Below are 22,405 nucleotides of genomic sequence, written 5' to 3' on the forward strand. Positions count from 1 at the left end.
TCAGAGGAAGAGAGGAGGCTGGGCTGGTGTCTGAGGGAGGGGGCGCAGGGAAGCTGGTCCCCACAGGCCGCTCTGGCCTCATCTATTTCTCTCTTCACCTGTGTCTCCCACCTTCCTGGCCTGGCCTTGCAGGCAATTGACTGAACAGTTGGGGTGGAACTGAGTCTGTCACATTAGGGTTGGAGGGGGTGTGTGTGTCCAGGTCCAAGGCCTCAGGGCCTCCCTAAGGAGGGGCCAGTCAGATGGACGGTGAGGCAAAGAAGAGCTTCCTGGAGCAAATGTCCAGGTCAGGAGTCAGGCCAAGTGAGAGAGTGGGGCAGCCTCACAGATGACCAGGCAGGTGCCTTGAAGGACAATCCGGCCTCCCAATGCCTCTGGTCACCAGGAAACCAGTAGCTCAACCCTAATGAAGAACCACAGTATGAAATTCTGATTTTTCTATGGGCCCACTGATGGTGGAAGGGGTTCTCAGGGCCTGAGGTAAAGCAATCTGCAAGAGAGAGCACTAGTTAACAAGGCTTCCAGGCCCCTCAGCTGCCCACCTGTCCCAATAACACAGTGAGAGGGCTCTGTCTCTGCTTCCTGCAACTGGAACCAACTGGAACTCACTGGAGCCCAATAGAACCTACTGGAACTCACTGGAATCCACTGGAGTCTATTGGAACTCATTGGAAACTACTGGAACCCAATGGAATCCACTGGAACCCACTACAATCCACTGAAATCTACTGAAACACAGTGGAACCTATTGGAACTCACTGGAACACACTGAAACCTACTGGAACTCACTGGAACCCACTGAAACGTACTGGAACTCACTGGAACCCACTGAAACCTACTGGAACTCACTGGAACCTATTGGAACTCACTAGAACCCACTGGAACCTACTGGAACTCACTGGAACCCACTGGAACCCAATGGAATCCACTGGAACCCACTACAATCCACTGAAGGCTACTGAAACCCAGTGGAACCTATTGGAACTCACTGGAACCTACTGGAATTCATTGGAACCCACTGGAACTCACTGGAACCTACTGGAACTCACTAGAACCCACTGGAACCTACTGGAACTCACTGGAAAACACTGGAACCTACTGGAACTCACTGGAACCAACTACCGCCTCTGGTCCTTTACTCAGGGACTATTCCTGGGTCCAGGCACCCACAGGCCGGCTGACCTAGCCTGCCTGTGACTCTTAGGACCCTCCATCCACAGCGGCTCTAGGGGCTAGGGCGCGGGGCGCTCACCTTCCCTTAAGGGAAACAACACCCCCCCCCCCCCCCCCGTCCTGCTTCCGGCTACCATGGCCGATACTTCCACCAAACCATGGGCCCTGTAAGCACCAGAATATCTGTTTCCATAAAAAAATGAGGGGAATGAATCTTACTGGAAGACTCATTGCTGGAACAGAGAATGAAGTTAAAAAGCAGATGTTCAGAAAGCAAAGGCAGCACCCAGGCACCTCACACTGGCAGAAGGCGGCCTCAGCCGTGTCCAGGTCTGCGATAGAAGCTTAACAGAAGTTCTACCTTCTGAGCCCCGCCAGGAGGGGCCCCTGAGTACAGTCAGGAGTACGCCCTAAGCACTGCTGAGAGCCACCCCAAGCCCACACAGACTTCCACTGTTGGATGAGTTTTCACATGTTTGAGAATGACAGAACTGGAGTCAGACTTTTCAGCCCACTTTAGAAAGTTCTAAGGCCGTGGGAGCCCTGAGCTTTGCCAGGTGTGACGCCAACACCCCCCCCCCCCACACACACACACCTAAAGAAAGGAAAAATGAGGGGACCAGATAGAAAGCATAGTGGGCAAAGCACCAAGCACCTTCCTTATACGGCCGAGCAGCCGACCAGGGTTGGATCCCCAACACTGCCACATATGGTCCCCTGACACTGCCAGGAGTGGCCCCTAAGCAAAGAACCGGGAACAATCCCTAAGCACCACCAAGTATAGCCCCAAACAAAAAAACCAAAAGAAGTGAGTTTAGGAGCATAAAAAGAAATCATGTTTTCTATCCCAAATTTCTGCTCGGAAGATCTTACTGTAATTATTCATCAGAAACACAGGAGGACACGCTGAGAAGAAAAATTCACTAACAAGTAAATGACATTTTCAGACCCTTAATTAAAAAAGCTCGAGCGGGCCCAGCAACATCTCCATTGGAGACTTTGTTGTTACTGTGTCTGGCATATCGAATACTCTCGGTAGCTTGCTGGGCTCTCCGAGAGCTGGAGCGATAGCACAGCGGGTAGGGCGTCCGCCTTACACGCGGCCAACATGGCCAACCCGAGTTCGATTCCTCCGCCCCTCTCGGAGAGCCCGGCAAGCTACCGAGAGTATTCGATATGCCAGACACAGTAACAACAAAGTCTCCAATGGAGACGTTACTGGGCCCGCTCGAGCAAATTAAAAAAGGATACTTATATATGTATTTATAAGCAGGATCAAAGGCGGTGCCCCCTAGTTGAAAGTATCATAACGCTTTGCTTCAGAGATAAAAATCTTTAAAAATCATCACCGTTTTTTATTTTTTGAGTGGGGGGGTTTGGGTCTCATCTGACAATACTCAGGGGTTCCTCCTGGCTCTGCACTTAGGAATCACTATTGGCAGTGCTCAGGGACCATATGGGATGCCAGGGGTGGAACCTGGGTCGGCCACATGCAAGGCAAACGCCCTCCCCACTGTGCTATCACTTAGGCCCCATCACCGAGTTTTAAAAGATGTGGGTCAGGGAAATAACTCAGTGGGCGGGGGGCGACCCTGAAGCCCCCAAGTGCTTTAAATGATAGTCATAATTTGGTAGGGATCTTCATCATAATCTGAACTAAAGCTCAATGCCTCTTGCTCCTGGGGTCAGATGATTTACAAATGTGAAATGTCTCATATAAATAAGCTCAAGTTCAGCAGATCTTACTTGGCGTAAGGATGGCAGTTCACATCAGGCTAATCTGCTGGTACAGAAATTGCCCAGTGACATGCCATAAATGATGAAGGAGAAAGGGACTGTTGCTTCACCAGAGGGGGCTGGTTTGCCTTCTCATGGGAACAGTGGGAAGAGACCTCCAGTTCCTGCCTCCCAGAGCCGGACACAGGGGCCCTAGTAGCATTTATGTGGGTTTTTGAGGGGTTTGAGTCCCACCCAGTGGTGCTCAGGTACTATTCTCTGACCTGTACTGGGGCTGGAGGGGCGTCACTCCTGCTTCAGGGGACCATATGGTGCCTGGGATGGAATCTGGGCCCCCGGCATGCAGAGTCTACCTCGGCCCGCTGCGCTCTCTCCAGCTTCCTTCCTTCCCCCGGCCTCCCTTCAAACCTCTCTGGCTTTAAGAGGGTCCAGAAACATCAATGGAGAAAGGACAGACGGTCTCATCCTGGATGCTTCCCCCAGAGAAGCTCCCCACCACACACACACACAAAAAAAAAGGGGGTGGGAGAGAGACAGACTTTGGGGATTCTGAGCCACACCATCGATGCTTTTGTAGTCCGTTGCTTTTGTTTTGGGGCCACACCTGGTGATGCTCAGGGGTTACACCAGATGGTGCTTGGGGACCCTGTGGGGTGCTGGGAATAGATCCTGGCCAGTGGCTGTGGGTGAGGTAAACGCCTCCCCCTTCCCCCCTGCTGGACCTTCTATCACTCGGGCCCCATCACAACTGCTACACTTGAAACCAAGATCCATTTAGACACTGAATAGTCGGGAGAGGGTTCCGACCTGAAGGGGGGAGTGAGGGAGGGGAGCCGCGAAGGATAGGGGTTCAAGCAACAGCAACTGGAGGGTCACAGAGTGGGGACCAGGTGGCCGAGCAATAAACAGCAGAGGGGAGGGTTGCTTGCCTTGCACTGGGCCATCCCGAGATTGAACCTATGCATCCCACAGGGTCCCCCGGGCATCGCCAGGAGTGATTCCTGAGCCCAGAGCCAGGAGTAACCCCTGAACATCGCCAGATGCGACCCCGAAACAAAAACACAACAAAAACCGCCTCCCCCCCCCCCACCCCCCCCCCCGCAGAATGGGTATCAGTAACTCTGGCTTTAGGAAAATAGGCTTGGAGACCAGAATGATGGGCACAGCAGGGAGGGCATTTGCTTTGAAGGAGGCTGAGGAGGCTGACGCAGGCACCGCAGGCACCGATATGGTCCCCCGAGCCCGAGCCCCAGCAGGAGTGATCCCCGAGTGCAGAGCCTGAGCACAGCTGGGTGTGGCCCTCAAACAAAAAAAAATAGAAAAGAAAATGTGGAGCAGGAGCCGGGGAGCACTGGGAGGGGAGGCTGGGGCGCATGTGCTCTGAGGTTCGGGACCACAAGACGCCCTGAGCCCAGCAGCTGTGGGCTCTGAGCGGCCTTAGCCGACCCCACCCTCGACCCTTCCCATCATACTCTTCCCCCGTGAGCCCTGTGAGAACCTGCGGCGGGTGCCCCATCCTTGGGGAACTGGGGGCCATGCCTCCAGGGTCCAAGAGCCAGGGGACAGGCGGCCGGGGTGGCCAGCAGAGTCGGGAGTAGACCTTTAGGACCGCGGCGCTGAGCTGCAGGGAGGGCGGCGGAGGGGGGCTCTGGTCCATCACCTACATCTCCGCGCTCCCCTCCTGGGGATGGAGAATCTCAGCGGGGCGGGCCCTCCGGACTTGGCTGATGGAGCTAGAAAGCGCCTCTGCTTGGTGAAACTCTTCTATTTCCAGCTGCTTCCCAGGGCCCACCCTAGAGCAGGCAGCCTTTACGGGGACAACACAAATCGGAAGCAGGCGGAGGGCGGGGAGAGGAAGAACAGAGAGCTGGGGTCCGCACTATGCATGCAGAAGGCCTGGGTGTGAGACCCCACCCACGCCTGCCAGCACCAGGAAGAACCCCCTCTGAACCCTCACCCCCTGATAGACACCTTGTCAGGTGGGGCCCCGAAACCACAACCACAATCAAGTCAAACAAAATCAGGTGGAGTGACTGGCCTGGACCTTCCTGGATCTCCCTTGGAAGGCGGATGGGAGTGAGCCGCTCACCTTAACTAGGGGCCTTGATAGTCTACAGACTTACCTAAAATAGAATCTCCTGGAGCGCATGGTAGAGCTTGGCAAGCTACCCGTGGGGGTAGTGGATATGCCAAAAACAGTGACAATAACGGGTCTCATTCCCCTGACCCTGAAAGAGCCTCCAATATGGCAGCGTTGGACAAGGAAGGAGAGGCTGCTAAAATCTCAGGGCTGGGACGAATGGAGACGTTACTGGCACCCGCTCGAGCAAATTGATGAACAACGGGCTGACAGTGATAGAGTGATACCTAAAATACAGCTGATTTATAATAGCCCTTAGCAAATTACTGGTTTAAAAAAATCTTTCAGGTCTGTAGAGGAAGCAAAGGTTTTTTTGCTTATTTTGGGGGCCCACACCTGACAGTGCTCCAGGATCACTCTGGGCAGGCTCACGGGACCATATGGGATTCTGGGGAACCAACCCGGGTGGGCTATGTGCAAATCAAGTGCCTTACCCCCTGTAATACTGCTCAAGCCCAAACATGAGGTTTAAAAAAAAAAGAGAGAAGCAGGTATTTTATTCTTTTTTTAGCGGGTGTAGGGGGGAGGCAGGGAGGCATATCCAGCAGCGCTCAGGGGTTACTCCTGGCTCTGCACTCAGGAATCATGCCTGGCAGGTTTGGGGAACCATTTGGGATGCTGGGGTTGAACCTGGGTTGGCCATGTACAAGGCAATACAAGGCAAGCGCCCTATCCAATATACTATCTGGCCTCAAACACATGGGGTTTTTTTTTTTTTTTTTTTTGCTTCTTGCATCACACCCGGCAATGCTCAGGGGTTACTCTTGACTCTGAACTCAGGAATTACCCTTGGCGGTGCTCAGGGGACCATATGGGATGCTGGGAATTGAACCTGGGTCAGCCACGTGCAAGGCAAACGCCTATCTGCTGTGCTATCATTCCAGCCCCCCCACGTGAAGTTTTTTTAAAGGGTTTTGAGGCTGTCCTAGTTCAATCCTGGCATCACATCTGGTCCCAGAGCATGGCCAGACGTCAGAGCAAGCCCTGAGAGTCAGTGGTGATCCAACCTACCTCCACCAAAAATAAATGGATCTGCTTTTTTGCTTTGGGCCTATACCCAGCGGTACTTAAGGGGTTACTCCTGGCTCTGTGCTCAGGGACCCCTCATGGTGGGGCTCGGGGGACGACACAGGATATTAGGGCTCAAAGGCTCGAATCTACAACATCCCTACCAACTGAACTACCTCTCCAGCCTCTAAATCTATTTCAACTGTTTCTAGAAGGGAACAAAAGGTTAGTATTGCATAACTGCTATCATGTCATTTCTTTTTTTCTTTTTGGGTCATGCCCAGTGATGCTCAGGGCTTCCTCCTGGCTCTGCACTCAGGAATTACTCATTGCGGGGCTCAGGGGACCATATGGAATGCCGGGGATTGAACCCTGGTTGGCCGTGTGCAAGACAAACGCCCTCCCCACTGTCCCATCACTCCGCCCCTCAAGTCATTTCTTTTAAGCACGGCGAGACATTTGGAAACCAGTTAGGCTAAACAGCATTTGCTGTCATGCACCCGCTTCTGTTCAAAGAGTTATGAGAAGGGACGAGACATAGGGCAGTGAGCTGCCACCCTGGAAGGGAGTGGGGAGAAATTCTCTCTCCATTTTCCTACCAAGGGCCACCAAGCTAAGGCAGGAAAAACAGAACTCCAGAGATGCAAGTGGCCAGAGGCAGTTCAGGGGCATGGCGCATGTCTTGCATGCAGCCTGTCCCAGTTCCGTCCCTGGCATCACCTGTGGTCCCCCAAGCACTACCAGGAGTGATCCCTGAGTCTGGAGCCGAGAGTAAGCCCTGAGCACTGCTGGGTGTGATCCCAAAAGCAAACCAAAAAATTATAGACATATTTTGATTTAACATCCTTAGCATTAAGAATTCTACTTAAAATCAAATTCCAGGGCATGGAGAGGCAGTACGGGGATACAGCACTTCCCGGGCAGGAGGCTGACCCCAGTTTGACCCTGAGCACCCAGGATGGTCCCCCCCCCCCAAGCACCACCACCACTGGCTATGGCCCAAAGTCCCTCCCCCACAAAAGAAAACAAAGAGAAACTCCATTTACCTGTTCTCACACACCACAAGACTGCAAGGGGGTCTCAGAGACTGCTCTGAGGATGGGGTGGAAGCCCAGATCTGAGCTCCAGGTCCACAAGCCTCGGGAGCACTGTGGGGCCTGTAGCAGACTGGGAACCGTCTATGCCTCCCCACAAACACCCAAGGAAAGAACAAAACTCTTAAGAAAATGCAACCTGGACGTGAAAAGAGATGGAACAGCTCTGCTCTTATCCACTAGGACAGAGGAGGGAAGGGCTGCGGGCACAGCATGGAGGTGATGGGAGCAGGGAGCCCAGGAGACAGAGGGGATGGCTGGGACCCTGATCTGATCCCGGCACCCCATAGACCCCTGTGCACCATCAGGACATCCTCTGGACACTGCCAGATGTGGCCCCAAAATTCAAAAAAGAAGGGGAGAGGATGTTAAGAAGGAAGGAAGGAGAGAGGGAAGGAGGGAGGGAGGGAGGGAAGGAAGGAAGGAAGGAAGGATGGAGGGAGGGAGGGAAGGAAGGAGGGAGGGAAGGAAGGAGGGGAGGAAAGGAAGGAAGGAAGGAGGGGAGGAAAGGAAGGAAGGAGGGAGGAAAGGAAGGAGGGAAGGAAGGAGGGAGGGAGGGAAGCAGGGAGGGAGAGAAGGAGGGAGGGAAGGAGGGAGGGAGGGAGGGAAGGAAGGAGGGGAGGAAAGGAAGGAAGGAGGGAGGAAAGGAAGGAGGGAAGGAAAAAAGGAGGGAAGGAGGGAGGGAAGGAAGGAGGGGAGGGAGGGAAGGAAGGAGGGGAGGGAGGGAAGGAAGGAAGTAAAAAGGAAGGAAGGAAGGAAGAAGGAAGGAAGGAAGGGAAGGAAAGGAAGAAAGGAGGGGAGGGAGGGAAAGAAGGAAGGAGGGAGGGAGGAAAAGGAGGGAAGGATGGAGGGAAGGAAGGAGAGAGGGAAGGAGGGAGGGAAGAAAGGAGGGAGGGAGGAAAGGAAGGAAGGAGGGAAGGAAGGAGGGAGGGAAGGAAGAAGGAAGGAGAGAATGGAAGGATAGGGTAAGGGGAGGGAGGGGGAGGGGAGGGGAGCCCCACATTCCATTCCAGAGGGGAGAGCTGGCTGGGCCAGAGCTTACTCTGAAAGACCCTAAGAGAGAGTGTGTGGGAGTGGGAGTGTATACAACTGTGTGTGTCTGTGTTTGTGTGTTTGCACGTTGGTATGACCATAGTGCCACTGAGAAGTCGACTTTGGGGGTGCACCCCACACCCCGAGAGCCAGGGTCTAGTTCAGAGTTTTCAGCCGGCTCTGGTGGCTAAACAGATAAAATGGGGGGGGCAGGAATATGGAATCCAGGCTAGAAATCTGGGGTGCTGGGGACAGTGGACAGGGCGGGGCAGAGCTGAGACGGAGGATGAGGCAGAGAAGACCACCTGGGACAGGGGAGGAAATGACTTGTGTGTGTGCCTCCCACCTCCAGGGAGAACGACAGATGTGAACGAGCCGATGCTGGCAGCTGGACCCTCCCCAGCTCTGTCTGATTGTGGCCAGTAGGGTGGGGGCTCGGCTCACCCCAGCTAAACCCACATACATGGGTTGGAGCCATAGGACAGTGGGGAGGGTGTTTGCCTTGCACGCCTTGCACACGGCGGACCAGGTTCGATCCCTGGCATCCCATTTCTGCTCCCCTGAGCACTGCCAGGAGTAATTCTTGAGTGCGGAGCCAGGAGTAGCCCCTGAGCATCGCCGGGTGTGACGCAGAAAGCAAAAAAAAAAAAAAGAAGAAGAAGAAAAAGAAGGCACAGTCACAACATCAACTCAGCTCAAACGTCCACTTACAAAGTGTCCTTCTGCCCTCACCTGGGCCTCCTGCCCTCAACCCACATTCAGGCCCTGGTCAAGTTTCCATGGAGGAAGCTGTAAAGGGGGAAACTGCGGGAAGGGCAGATTCCATCTCACCGAGTGGCCCTGCCACCAACCGTGGCATCTCTCCTGTCAGTAACACTAGCACAATAGATAAAAACAAAAGCGTCACAGAATGGTCACACCTCACTTCTTTCTCAAAAGAATTTGGCATAAAACCTGCCATGATTACACAATGAAACGCCTTGCTTAAAAAAGAATTCGTTTTCAAATGAATTGAGCAAAATATACCTCATACGCATTTAACAGGCATGACATGCTATAGATGCTGTATTAATCACATATGATATAGACATGCAGAAATACAGATGATCTATATCCTAAGGAATATACACAAAAATACAACGCTGTTGGTTAAGAATGTGTGATGGCAGTCAACCTGGGTTTGATTCCCGGCACCACTGATGTCCCCTGAGCACTGCAAGGAGTAAACCCTGAGCACTGCAGGGAGTGCCAGCCCTCCCCTGCCAAAACAGGAAATAAAAGAAACTGTGTTATGCAACAAGGACAAAGCAAATGACTTTAAAAGTTACCAGAGTTCTCCCACATACAAACATTTCCTCTCTAACTGGAACCAGCCATTTGTCACTCATGAGGAAGAAAGAGCTAAGATTGTACTGCCTCGTTTTAAAGTTAAAAAAAAAAAATGTTGTCAACCATCTCAGCCTTAAAGTCAGCATTAGCTGACGCTTGCTTTCCTAACAATTTGACTTCTGGACGTCAAACTTGCGATGAGCGTTCTAAAAATATTCAACGGGCCAGAAAAATAACAGGAGGGGTCCAGGGCCGAGACTCCCCAAAGTGGCTTATGTCCTTTCTTTCCTTTCCGATGCCACCCCCCCCCCCGAAATCCCTCAGTTCAGATTTTGGTATTCCAGCTCCCAAGTCCCGGGGGGGGGGGGGGGCCGGGGGGGGAGCCTGCGAGTGGTGGGGTGCAGGAGTGTGGGAGGTTATATTGTGGGCTATTAGTGAAATCAACTCTTTCAGCTGACAAAGACAACAAGAAAATCTTTAGATGGGTGATTTGAGCTGCGTGAAAGGATGTCGGTGGGATTTCTGGCTCTTGAATAAGCGGAAACAATATTTTTGGCCAGAGAGACTTCAGAGTTCTCTCAGGGAACCTTCTAGAGGACCATCTGGACCCAACAGTGTCTCTTTTGTGCAGGCCTGCATTTGGAAACACCCGTGAAAAGGTGTGTGAACAGAATCTGAGACTCAGGGGCAGGATTTGCTTTTGGTAATTTTTTTTTGGGGGGGGGGTGGGGGGATGGGGGGTGGAGAGTACTTTGCAAACAAGAAGGGGAAGAAATCTCTTTGTTTCTTTATGAAGCCCTAAATACCTACATTTAATCGCAGGAGATCTATTGACTAAAGTGAATTGGTTCCTTTGGGTTGGTGCCGTCTTCTGAGCAAGCAGAGGCGGCTACGGGGGCTGAGTGCAGTATGGAGTCGGGTCTGGGAGGGCCCCTACAGCCGACCCTCGTGCTTGCTGCCTCAGAGAACATCTCCCCGAGCTGGGGGCTTATCCCCGCCCTGGTTTTTGGCCAGTGCGGGAGATTATCACGAGTGAAAAAGAGCCGCAAAGTGAAGGGAGAGCCTTCCAGAATTAAAGAAAGCACAGCAAGGGTAGGAAGAAAACAGAAGGTTCAAAACGCTAAAGCCAGGCCCAGAGAAGGGGACGCAGAAAAAAGTCACCTTTAAAAATAAATCAAAAAATAAATCGAGCACACAGAGTGTAGCTGGTAATCACATTTTTCTGCTAAGAAGTCTGCATTTGAAAAGAAATCGTAAATTTGACATAAGATTTCCCGGGATTAGTGATTTCTTTTTTTCCAAAAAGCAACTACTTTCTTTAGCTGTCCTTTTTATCTAAGAAGCAGTGGAAAGAGGAAAAAATTGTAGCACTGAGTTGATGATAATAGAAATGTGAAAAACATACGTTATCTATGAAATGTTTATAAAAACATCACATTTATTTATATTCAAATTATAGATGCTGTTAGTATCAACTCAGATTAAGTTATTATTTGCTTGTTTTTATTTTAGTTTCTGTACTGTGTGCCATTCTTATTTGTTAGAAAAAAATATTAAAATCATATTTTTAAAAAAAGCAGCACTAAATTCAGTTCTGGATCATTTTCAAAATTACTGGAATTAGTATTATTATGAAAAATGAAATTAGCTTTGAAGAAACTCCTTTATAAATTAAAAACAAATTAGCTTTGAAGACACTCCTTTATAAATTAAAAACAAATCACACAGAAGCGACTTATCCTTGTTAAAATACTATAATTCAAAGCTAAATTAATTAATGACATCCACCTCAAAATACAGATTTTCCAGGAAGGAAAAGAAAAAGAATCCTGTGTGATTAATTTTACAGATACCGGTATACTGTGCACTCATGTCACTTAATCTAGAAACAGGTTATTGGAGTGACAACAGGAACACAGGACATGATGAACACTGACGCTTTTTCCTACAGATTTTAATAAAAAGCAGGTAGAGCCTCTGTCCAGACCTAATTCTTCTTAGCAGGTGCTGCTGTAGCAGGTACAATTCTTTAAACTGAAAACAGGTTGAGTTTTCTGAAAAAAAGCAATCACACGGAGCATAACTTCCAAACAATGACAGATTATTTACTTCTCAATGTTGAATAGTCAGCTGATTTTTAACTAGAGGGAATCAAACTATATTTTCTTGGAACTTCTAGTTAAGACAAGATTTTTTTTTTTAATCCTGTAATACCAAAAAAGTGAACATACCCTCACGGGTTCATCTACCTGTGATCTACATAGTCCCTGCAAATTTCCTTTTTTGGAGGGGGCAAGAAGCAAAGGCAGAATTTTAACTTTTCTCCAGAATCATAATAGTGATATGACTTTATCCATTTAACTAGGAAACAAAAGTTATACCTTTGGTCTAGGGGCAGAATATGGTTTAAGTTGGGAGCTGAGAGAATCAGAGAGATGCAAAGATGCATGAATTATTAGCCTTTGTGGGACATTTAGACCAAAAAAGCAATTCTTGAAGGCTATTTGCCACGGAGGAGGAGAAAGGCCCATTGCCACGCTGAGGGTGCCCACTTCAGCATCCCAGCCTGGAGAGTCATCGGTGCCTTGAACAAGGCGTTCCGGCCGTTTTCATTAGTGATGCTCACTGGAAGGAATGATGAAGGACTTCCCCCCCCCAAAAAAAAAGTCCAACTTTAGACAATTAAGCCATCTAAATATATCCTAAATCTTTACAAACAGGCCGTATATTACCCACCCCCATGGCCTATCAAGAATCAGCCACCCACTCACGAATTCCATTTTTGTGACCAATGAGCAGCCAACTTCCAGACAATCCCCATATCCCCTCTGGCAGCCCCCAGAGGGGGCTTCAACCCCATCAGGCAGAGCACCCACTGGGAGAAATCTGGTGGGCCTGGGAGAGGGGAGCAGGGCAGGAACCCGGGGTATGCTCCCTGGCAGCTGTGTCTCTCCAGTTCTGCAGGGTGGGCTCTCCTGGGGTGTGTCTGGCTGGGGGGTGGGGGGCAGAGCCTTAGCACAGTGGGAAGGGCACTTGCCTAACCGGGTTTGGTCCCCGGTAGTGATCCCAGAGAGCAGCACCAGAAGTGAGCCCTGAGCACGGCTGGGTGTGACCAAAAAGGAAAAAGAGGGGAAAAAAATCTGCACTAGGGGCTGGAGAGATAGCACAGCGGGTAGGGCGTCTGCCTTGCATGCGGCCAACCCGGGTTTGATTCCCAGCATTCCATATGGTCCCCTGAGCACCTCCAGGAGTAACTCCTGAGTGCAGAGCCAGGAGCAAACCCTGTGCATTGCCGGGTGTACCGCCCCCCAAAAAAAATGCAAAAAAAAAATCCACACTACCACACCAGATCAGAATGGAAATGAGCTAGCCAGATCCTTCCCTCCTCCGAGAAGCTGCGACTGGCAGTGTGCTGGTGGTGGTGGTGGAGCGGGGGGTCTGCAAGTACGTGGGCTGGAGGGGGGGTCTCCCTCATCGCCTGAGGAGCTCACTGGGACAAGTGGCACCGTGGACATGGCATCTGCTGAGAAACTGCTGTTAACCAGGGGGGTGGGGGCACCTGGGCCAGGCCACAGCTGTGTGGCCAGCCCTGGGCATGGCCTGGATTGTGTCTGTGGGATGTGGGCTAGGGGGCAGCCAAGGGGGGACTTGTCTGCATGCGTGAATGAGACCAAATCCTCTTCCCTAGGAAAACGGCTGCGTTTATTCACGGATGATCCGGACTGGGGCTGAGGGTGGCGACGGGCATGTCGAGAAACAAAAATGGAGATGGAAAACCCAGAGTCCTCTTAAGAATGACTTTCCATGAGATGTGCCATGTATCGGGTTCCCCCTGACCTCCACCCTCAGTGGCTCTGAGACGGGAGATGCATCCAGGACTGGCATGGTCTGGTCTCTCTGCCGACCCAGAGTCTGCCTTTTGATTTTGAGGGCAAGTGGGCATAAGGATGAGGAGTGGTGGGGGCAAGGGGTGCTGGGCCCACGTAGCACGCTGGCATTAAAGCGGGTGTCCTGCAGGAGAGGATCTCCTAGTGGCCGCCCCTAGCCGGCCTGGGTTCTGGCATTTTCAGATGCTTTAGGTGCGAGTGAAAAGTACAGGTGTGTAAGTGACTCTTCTCACATCGATGTCTGTTTGTCAGGCGTAGCACGGATCACGGAGAACCTTACTAGTGTTTGTTGTTGTTGTTGTTTTGTTAGGGGGGGCCACACCTGGTGGTACTCAGGGTGTATTCCTCGCTCTGTGCTCAGGGATCACTCCTGGCAGTGCTCAGGGAACCATACAGAATGATGGGGACTGAAGGGGGTCAACAAGCACCTTATCTCTCCTATATTATCTCTCAAGCCTCCTTACTGGTGTCTGGACGTTTTTTTTTTTCTCTCCTAATTTGACTTTGCATCGAAGGTACCAAAAGTTCCCTCCTTAGGAATTCAGTCCCGGGGGCTGAATTTGGATATTACCTCCCGAACAGATTTTCCACATGCGTCTTTTCTCCCCTTGCTCTGACAAAGTGGCAAACGGCATCCTCGCTGCAAATAACCTTTAAGATAATTAACTGACAATGTTGCAACGAGCATAAAAATCTTCCTCCAGGCGACACCTCATTTAAGTGTTACTGGCACAAGGTGGCCCCAGATTGCACGGCGCCCGCCGCAATATTTACATAGCAGAGACCCACGGCGCAGGAAACTCGGGGCTCAATGATGCAGTAAATTAGGAACAACCGTGCGCCGGCATTAATTTGATTTCCATTCTCTCCAAATCTCAGGTTCCAGAAATCGGCGCGCGCACACACGCGCACGCACGCACACACACACACACACACACACACACACAGACACACACACACACACACACCCCACCTCCAAACCCGGAACAGCCAAAGTGGAGGAGACGGTGCCCCCTCCTCTCCACGACAACCATTCGATCAAACTGCATCTATTTCATGACAACTTGCTTTCACTTCCAGGGAAATTCATTTGTCTGTGAGTGTTGCAACGGAGTGTGTATGTGTGTGGGGGAAAACAGACTAAACAAACGACTTGTGTTTTCTCCAAGGCTGCCATTACGGTTTATGAACATGGTCGTGGAAAGCCCCAGGTGGCACTTGCTGCCATATTTAGGGCCCTGGAGGGCAAATTTACCTTCGCAAACTTTCACTGATGAATGCCGTCCTGCCCCCCAGCAGACTTCAGGTTTGCTTCCAAGTGGCTCAAGCCACTCTTGCTTGTTTGTTTTCATTCGCCCCCAGGTTGCCCCGGCTCTGGGGCTCACCCACAAGCCACGGGACCTTTACCTTCCCCAGGCGCTGGTGCTCCTCAAAGGCGGCGATCAGGTCTTGGGCCCATTTAATTTTCTCTGGGGATGGCGTGAACTGCTCCTGCACCACGGGGATCTGGCTGGGGTGTATCACCTGCTTACCTGCACGAGCGGAGACACCGGAAACACAACAGACAGATGTTCAAACACAACCTCTCGACCACACGGGCCCCCTCCCTGACTGCCACAGGCTGTATGTAAAATCACTAATTATTTTAGGATTTTTAAAAAAAGGGGCGGGGGCGATGAAAGAAACAGAGAACGGAAGGGAAGGAGAAAAAAAAAAAACACCTGCGACCGAAGGCTTTTCCAGAATGCCACAGAAGAACAGAGGCTATAATGGAGTGATTGTGTTTCCGATCCTATACAAATGTCATCTTGGGGGCTCATAATCCCCCACGTTCGGTTACAGGTGGGCTGAGGCAGCCCCTTGAATAACTGCTTTGGCTGGAACTTTAAAGACTCAGGTCTGCAAATGAGAGCAATTATTTGGTGTTAGAGCAGGGGAAAAAGTCTATTGTGATTCTTCCAAATGTTATCAGTTGTGTGTTGGTTACTTTGTATCCCGAGCCCTCCGGACATCTGTGACATCTTTTAGAAGTGGTCTTACGGTTCTGGTATAGCTTATAAAAACTAACGTTATCACCCTATTCCTACCGCTGAGTATCTCCCGATGATATATGAATCTTCTGTGTTTTAAAAAACTGGATTCTGTCATTTCTAACCACTCACGGAAGTGGTTTTTTTTAAAAAAATCTTTTTACAGTGTAAAACAGAAAGCAGATATGAACACGGGAGCTGCTATGTCATTTAGAAATGTTTAAACAAATCACTGGAAGTTTCTCTATCCAAAAACATAATCAAATGTTACCTTTTCTCCCCTAGGACCACGATTGCCTCTTGCCTCCTATATAGCTATTTAGATATCCCAGAAGAAACCTTATCTGTTAGAAATTGCTTTTAAAAAGCTTTATAAAAATAAGAAAGCTTTTTGCCTCCTTTTGAAGCTTACAGCTCTTCAATAAAAACACTGTACAAAGATAAGAGTCACAGGATTCTATGAATCATGTACTCATTAAAAAACCAATTTAACAGTCAGTAAGGAAGAATCTAATCAGGTCATTAATAAAATGCAACATAATTTAATGTTATAATTATGATGAGATTATATTTAATATTACATGATAAAATTATGGGCCTATTTGGTTCTTCAAAAATGAATGCACATTTAATGATAATTTACTCAGTTAAATATATTTGTTGGTACATCAATTTTCTCTGCTTTTGAAATAGTTGTTTTAACACTTAGTACAAATTCAATCCCCGATGTATAAAATATCAATTCTTGTTTTCCTGTTATTTTTATTCTATTGAAGAGTTCTTCTTTTCTTTTTTAAGTATTTCATGAAAAAGGAATTTAAGTGGGTTAACCAAACAATATCTTCTCTTTAGGGTGACCTGATTAAAACATCCTTACACTGCTATTCTACTCTTACCTGTCAGTGCAATAATAAAACACTTTAAACCTGTTACAACAAAGATGGTTTACATTTTTTGAGCAATAATTTCCAGCACAAAACAATATCAGTAATGACAAATGACAAATGACAAATAGGAGGTACTCAGACCCATCTAAATAACCTAATAGCTGTTGTACGATTATTAATAAAGCATGTCAGTTCTGGTAGTCATTTTGCACTAATTGTAAGTCCTGAATTTTGTAATTTATGTACATAATTTATACTGCTGTGTAAAAAAAAAAAGCAGGTTTCAGGGGAACTCCCTGGTACAGACTGAATGAGTGGAGAATATGAAACAACTAAAATTTGGAGAAACTCCTCCTTCCGTATTTGGGGAAGTAGGGCTGATGTTAGGCTGCGTGTTCATTTTTAGGGACCAGTGGAGAGGCATGCATGATGACAGTCTATTTTGCTGTGTTTATCTGTCCCAACAAGTGACTTTCCGACCGCAGTGCATGCGGCAGGCAGGCAGATCTTTCTATGGAGGAGCTGCTATTGACAAGTTTCCGAAAGGGTGCAAAATTGGAAGACATTAAAATTTATGACCATGAAATCCTTTTTACAGTACCACTTGATATACTGTGTTTTAAGTCAATACTTGTCAAGTCTTTTAGGTAACTGTATGATGGTGTCATTTTTGTCTCCTACAAAAGACGGTAGAAGAACAGAAAAACCCACGGCGCTTCCTATTCACGGCCCTGGTGTCTGTCCCCATGTCCCACGGCCCACACCCTGGGTCGGGTGGTGACCAAGTCTATAGTGGGAGTTTTGCTCCCCGACTTCTCTGCAGGTTTCTTGTTTTATAAAAAATAATTCCTGGCGTTAATCGTCTTTTCTAAGACCAAAGGCATTGATTTAAAACCAATCCACATGGATTGGGGCCCTCGGAAATGCGGAAATGCAGCGAAGAAATTAGAACATTCCTCTCTGATGCGTGTCTACCTCTGGGGGTGGAAAGAGTCACAACTCCTGCCAAAATATCTAATTTTTAAAAAATACTGAAAACTTCTATAGTACAGACTTGAGGGTTCCCTTATGGGAGATAAAGAGTACTTTGATGAGAGTTTACACTTTCTGCTTACTTGAGATGGGGGATTTTTCCTTCCTTTCATTTTCTCGTTCCTTTCTTCCTTCTTTCCTTCCCCCCCTCCTCTCCCTCCCTCTCCTTCCCTTGTTCAAAATCCAAGGCTCGGCAGCTAAACGACAAATGATCACGATCCTGAGTGGCGTAAATGCCCCTTCCCACATCTTGGAGACGACTCGGAATACTGTCTTTTCTGACGATCGGAACCCTTTCCCTCGGCTGGCCTGTAACTGGGACAATAAGGGACAACAAAGGCCCTGCTTTTTGCAGGCCGCAGTGTGGTTCTGAGGGGCTTACTGGCTTGTTCACTTGAACGTGTGACGGGCACTGTACCCCCCGGCCCCCCTCAGCCCCCTCCCTGGCTTCATTCTTTGGGTGATTTACTACTCCCCGTTGTTGAGAAACAATAGTGCCAAGCCCATAAGCTCCTCACGCTGAGCTGGGCACCGTCTAGAAATTTAAATCTGATTTGAAATAACTGGTCCTCTCTGCGACTGAACCAAGGTTGCGATTCCATTTCTGGGCTGTGTCTCGGATCAAAGTCTCCAACTCCCTTCTGCGTGCTGGAGAGAATGTGCCCCCCTGCCCGGCTGCACCCCCAAAGCAGGAGTGCCTGGGTGACGGGCAGCATTGAGGGAGGGGAGGGCGCTTCCGTGTTTGTGTCTGAATTAGGAGGTGTTTCAGAGCAACATCTGGCCGCCTGGCAGTCAGCACCGACATTCCGGTCCAACAACATTGGGATCTATTATCTAGATTTCATGGGGTTCGCCTCCAGCCTTCTTTGCTGGGCCACTTTCCTGAGTGTTGAAAGAGGCGGGCAGCCTGGGCCCCCAGATGGGAAAGGGACCCCTTCTTTCTCCATCCCCATTCACTCTGGGCAGGAATCGTTTGCTGATAGTTCAGATGACTGAGAAATTTTCTTGATGGACATAGATCCTATTTATTTGCCAAGACAAAATCTGAGAGGGACTCATGTGCTATGTTAAGTCTGCCCAACACACACACACACCACACACACGCACACACACACACGCACGCACATATACGCACATACACACACACGCACAAGTGGTAGATAGAGCTCTACTGAATTCTAACACTGAAATTGTTTCTTTAAGTCTTTTGATTTCATTCTGGTGACAGCCTGCACCATCAAAATAACTGTGACATTTAAAGTCACTGTGTGAAGTGTTTCTTTCGGTAACCCCTCAACGGGACATATTTCAAAAATATTTCCCAAAGGGAGAGTACTAATGCCTGTCTCTTTCCCTTTTCATTTGGATATTTTACCAAGAGCAGTGGTCTCTGCAGAGGCGGAAGAAGAAGGAATATGAATAAAGGAGTTGATGGGATTCTACAGCATTGACTTTGTGTGTGTGTGTGTGTGTGTGTGTGTGTTTGTCCAGTTGCACATGTGTTTTTATACAGGATGTAATCATGGTTGGAAAAAACAGGTTACTGTGGAAAAAAAAAGAAAAGAAAAGAAAAGAAAAGAAATTCACAAATTTCAGTTGCTCCCTGGAAGCCCGTTTGCTGAATGATCGGCTGCACCAATCAACAGACTTTGGCCTGTGCCCGGGGATGTGGTGTCAGGAGGGTGAGGGGATGTTGGGGGGGTGCCCACACTACGAGTGCCAGGCAGTTCATGGGAGGTGGCAGAGAAGGAGTGCAGTATTCACGGGAGGATCAAAAATGAACAATTATTTGATTCTTTCCATTTTTTGATGGATTAGGGTAAAAAAAAGAGAGAAATCTGGGGGTGGAGAGATATGACAGAAAGTCGGGGGCTTGCCTTACACACTGCCAACCCCAGTACCACCCCCGGCACTGCCTAGGCTCTCCCAAGCACTGCAAGGAGGACCCTTGAGCACCACAATGGGTGTGTTCCCCAAACCAGCCTCCAAAAACAGCATCACCAAATTTTTTAAAAAACTGAATCAGGGGCTGGAGCGATAGCACAGTGGGTAGGGCGTTTGCCTTGCACGCAGCCGACCCTGGTTCGATTCCCAGCATCCCATATGGTCCTCCAGCACTGCCAGGAGTAATTCCTGAGTGCAGAGCCAGAAGTAACCCCTATGCATCGCTGGGTTTGAACCAAAAATAAAAAAAAAAGAACGTGCCCATTAAAAACTGAATCAATATTTCAGATCCTTGAGAAAATTCTTTTCCTATTCTTCCAACCTAAATTCTTATGACAATTTACTCAAAAAACAAAACAAAACAAAACAAGAATCAAACTAAAATTTAAATAAATAAATAAACAAACAAACAAACAAAATAAGAAAGAGAGGGGACAGGGAGGGGGCCCACGCCAGAGAGGAAGCGGAGGGGGTGAGCTCTGAGTGGACCCCCAGAGCCAAAGGGGCCAAGTGTGGGAGGGGGTGAGCGTGAGTGTGAGCGGGTGTGTAAAACACACCAGTGTGACGGATTCTTTGGTGTATGGAGACAGTATGGAGGGGGTGAGAGATGCCGTCTGCGGGCTCTGACCCCTGCTCCCAGGGTGCTGTACCCACCGCCCCGTGTACCTGTGAAGCCCATGGCCGCGCCCTCCCGGGCTTGGCGGCGCAGGCCCTCGGTGTCCCTGAAGTCGATATAGACCAGGTCGATGGACTGCAGCCCGAAGGCGCGTGCCACCACCACGATCTTCTGCCGGGCGAAGAGGATATCCTGGGTGTCCTTACTGCTTGTTGCTCCTGCACATTGCGGGGGTGGGGGGGTGGGGGGGAGAGGGAGGGAAAGGGGAGGTGAGTTTTGGGAACAGGAACCCCAGACCTCAGCAGATCAGAAGCCAGTTGTCAAGGACACCAAGGGGAGGGCCCCTTGTGGTCCCCTGACTCAACGGGAAATGGGTCCTGGCTGTGTGCAGGCCAATAAGCCTGCCTCCAGTGGCCTCCCTCGGCCATCTAAGCACTTGCCCGGGCATTAAGACAAGGCCCCTCCGCTGTCCCTGGAGCTGTAAATGAGAGGGGATGACAAAGGCTTCCTGGGTCACTGCCCCCTCCTGCCATTTCTGCCACTGATCCAGGGGGCGCGGCACAAAAGGGACCAGGGGCCGGGGGGTGGGGGGTGGAGGAGGTGGTCACTTCCTGAGTCGCAGCTTCAGTTCATGTGTGAAGATTGGGGGGGGAGGTTCTCAGAGGAGCATGGGGTTCGAGAGGCACTGAGGAGTGGCCCCTGAGTTGTCAGGTACCCAAAAGTCGGGGGGGGGCAGGGAATCAGGTATGAAAATATGTTTCAGGGGCTGGAACGATAGTATAGCAAGTAGGGTGCTTGCCTTGCACGTGGCCGACCTGGGTTCGATCCCTGGCATCCCGATGATCCCCAATGAGTATTGCCAGGACTAATTCCTGAGCACAGGAATGGTCCTCCAGCACTGCCAGGAGTAATTCCTGAGTGCAGAGCCAGAAGTAACCCCTGTGCTTCCACCCCTGGAAGCACATGAGTTAACCCCTGAGCATGGCCAGGTATGGCCCCCCCCAAAATAAACAAAAGTTTCACCTCGAGCCTAGGTGCTGTGTATGCATTCATGCATGTGCATGTGTTTATGCGTGTGTGCATGTTTTTACGTGTGTGTTTGTGTGTGTGTGTGTGTGTGTGTGTGTGTGTGTGTCCCTCCCTCTGTCCTGTTTCTAGCCGGGGCCAGGTGGGGCTCCTGCCTGTCTCCAGGTCAGTGGCGATGTGGTTCCCGAAAATGCCCTGTGTCCATCCCTATCTCTGTTCATAGCCTGGAGAAGGCTGTGAGGACACATGTAGTGTTTTCCTCCCTGGGCTACTACTGCCGCTAAGGCTGCCACAGGGAGAAGGGCGGCTCTGAAAGGAATATCCTTAATGTTATTTATTTGGTTGTTGGGGGCGGTGCCAAGGGGGAAGCCCAGGTCAGGTGCAGGCAGGCAAGGCCAGCGCTCGCTTTGGCCACAGAGTCCCATCCCTGGTCCTGAAATATATTTTAAGAGAGACTTAAGGGGGCAGAGAGGGCAGTACAGTGGGTAGGGTGCTTGCCTTGCACCCATTCCATCCCCACCAGGGCACAGGCTCTCCCCACTGAAACCTCCAGGAGTGATCCCTGAGCACAGAGCCAGGAGTGAGCCCTGGGCACCGCCAGCTAGGGGGCCCAACTCTCCCCCAGGCAGGGAGGGGGGAGGCGGGGAGAAATTTAAGATTGGTCGGAAAGAAGGCCAGCATGCTGTCTTTCGGGTGGCAAACCCTTCAGGAAAGGAGCCCGGGAAGGGCCTTACGTTTGAGCCAGCCTCAGCCTGACACACACAGGGGCTGTTCAAGGGGGGTTGGGGTGTCCTGTGGGTGGGCGGCTGGGGGCTTGCTTCTTTGCTTCTGGCTCTTTCCCACAGAGGAGGCCAGAGGAAGGAGTGAGCAAGTCAGGACAGTGCCTAAGGAGCAGGTCAGGTCAGCGGTGGCAAAAGACTATTGTCATGTAGATGCTGGCGGGTGGTGGGGAGGGGTTGGGGGGGTGAGGTGGGGTGCCGAGGGGCAGGTGAGACCGGAGAGAGGGAGCACAGGTCTCAGCACCTATGCTGGCTCTGAAGTCTTCTCCCCCGAAGACGACAGCGTCCAGCAAGAGGCCGCACGGCGGGCCTGTCTTCATTGCCTGCTCACACACGGCCTGCGGGGGCAGAGGAGAGAGTCTCACGGCCGGCCGGGAACCCGCAGAGGAGCGCGGCGCTCAGCCTCAGAAAGCCCCAACTCTGAGCCCAGCTCAGCTCAAAGTGGTCCTAAAAGTGTGCCCCCCACTCCGCCCCGCTCGCCTCCCCCTGCCACCCCCTCCTCTGCTCTACGGAGCCGCATCATTCAACGATGTGAACAGCCGACCCGAGTTCTAGAGAAACTTAGGGGTTTGCTCCTTGGTTTTTTTTTTTTTTTGATTGTACTATAAATTTCAAGTCTTCCAAAATGCGTCGTTGCTTTTCAGCCGCTTCTCAGCCCTGAAACCTAAGGCCACAGGAGAGAAGGAATTTA

The 22,405-nt window shown here is 50.3% G+C and overlaps 1 protein-coding gene across 1 annotated transcript in view; it reads right to left on the reverse strand.

Moving 5' to 3' along the window:
• CLYBL (citramalyl-CoA lyase) overlaps nt 1-22,405 on the reverse strand; it is a 173,427-nt gene that overhangs the window by 3,839 nt on the left and 147,183 nt on the right. The window contains exons 5-7 of the mRNA XM_056109702.1: nt 21,959-22,052; nt 19,960-20,127; nt 14,808-14,932 (exon numbers count right to left, since the gene is read on the reverse strand). Coding sequence (XP_055965677.1) covers nt 14,808-14,932; nt 19,960-20,127; nt 21,959-22,052 — 387 coding nt within the window. The remainder of the gene's footprint in view (nt 1-14,807; nt 14,933-19,959; nt 20,128-21,958; nt 22,053-22,405) is intronic.

The sequence above is a fragment of the Sorex fumeus genome, unplaced genomic scaffold, assembly GCF_029834395.1.
Source record: "Sorex fumeus unplaced genomic scaffold, SorFum_2.1 ptg000008l, whole genome shotgun sequence".
Classification (NCBI taxonomy): Eukaryota; Metazoa; Chordata; class Mammalia; order Eulipotyphla; family Soricidae; genus Sorex; species Sorex fumeus.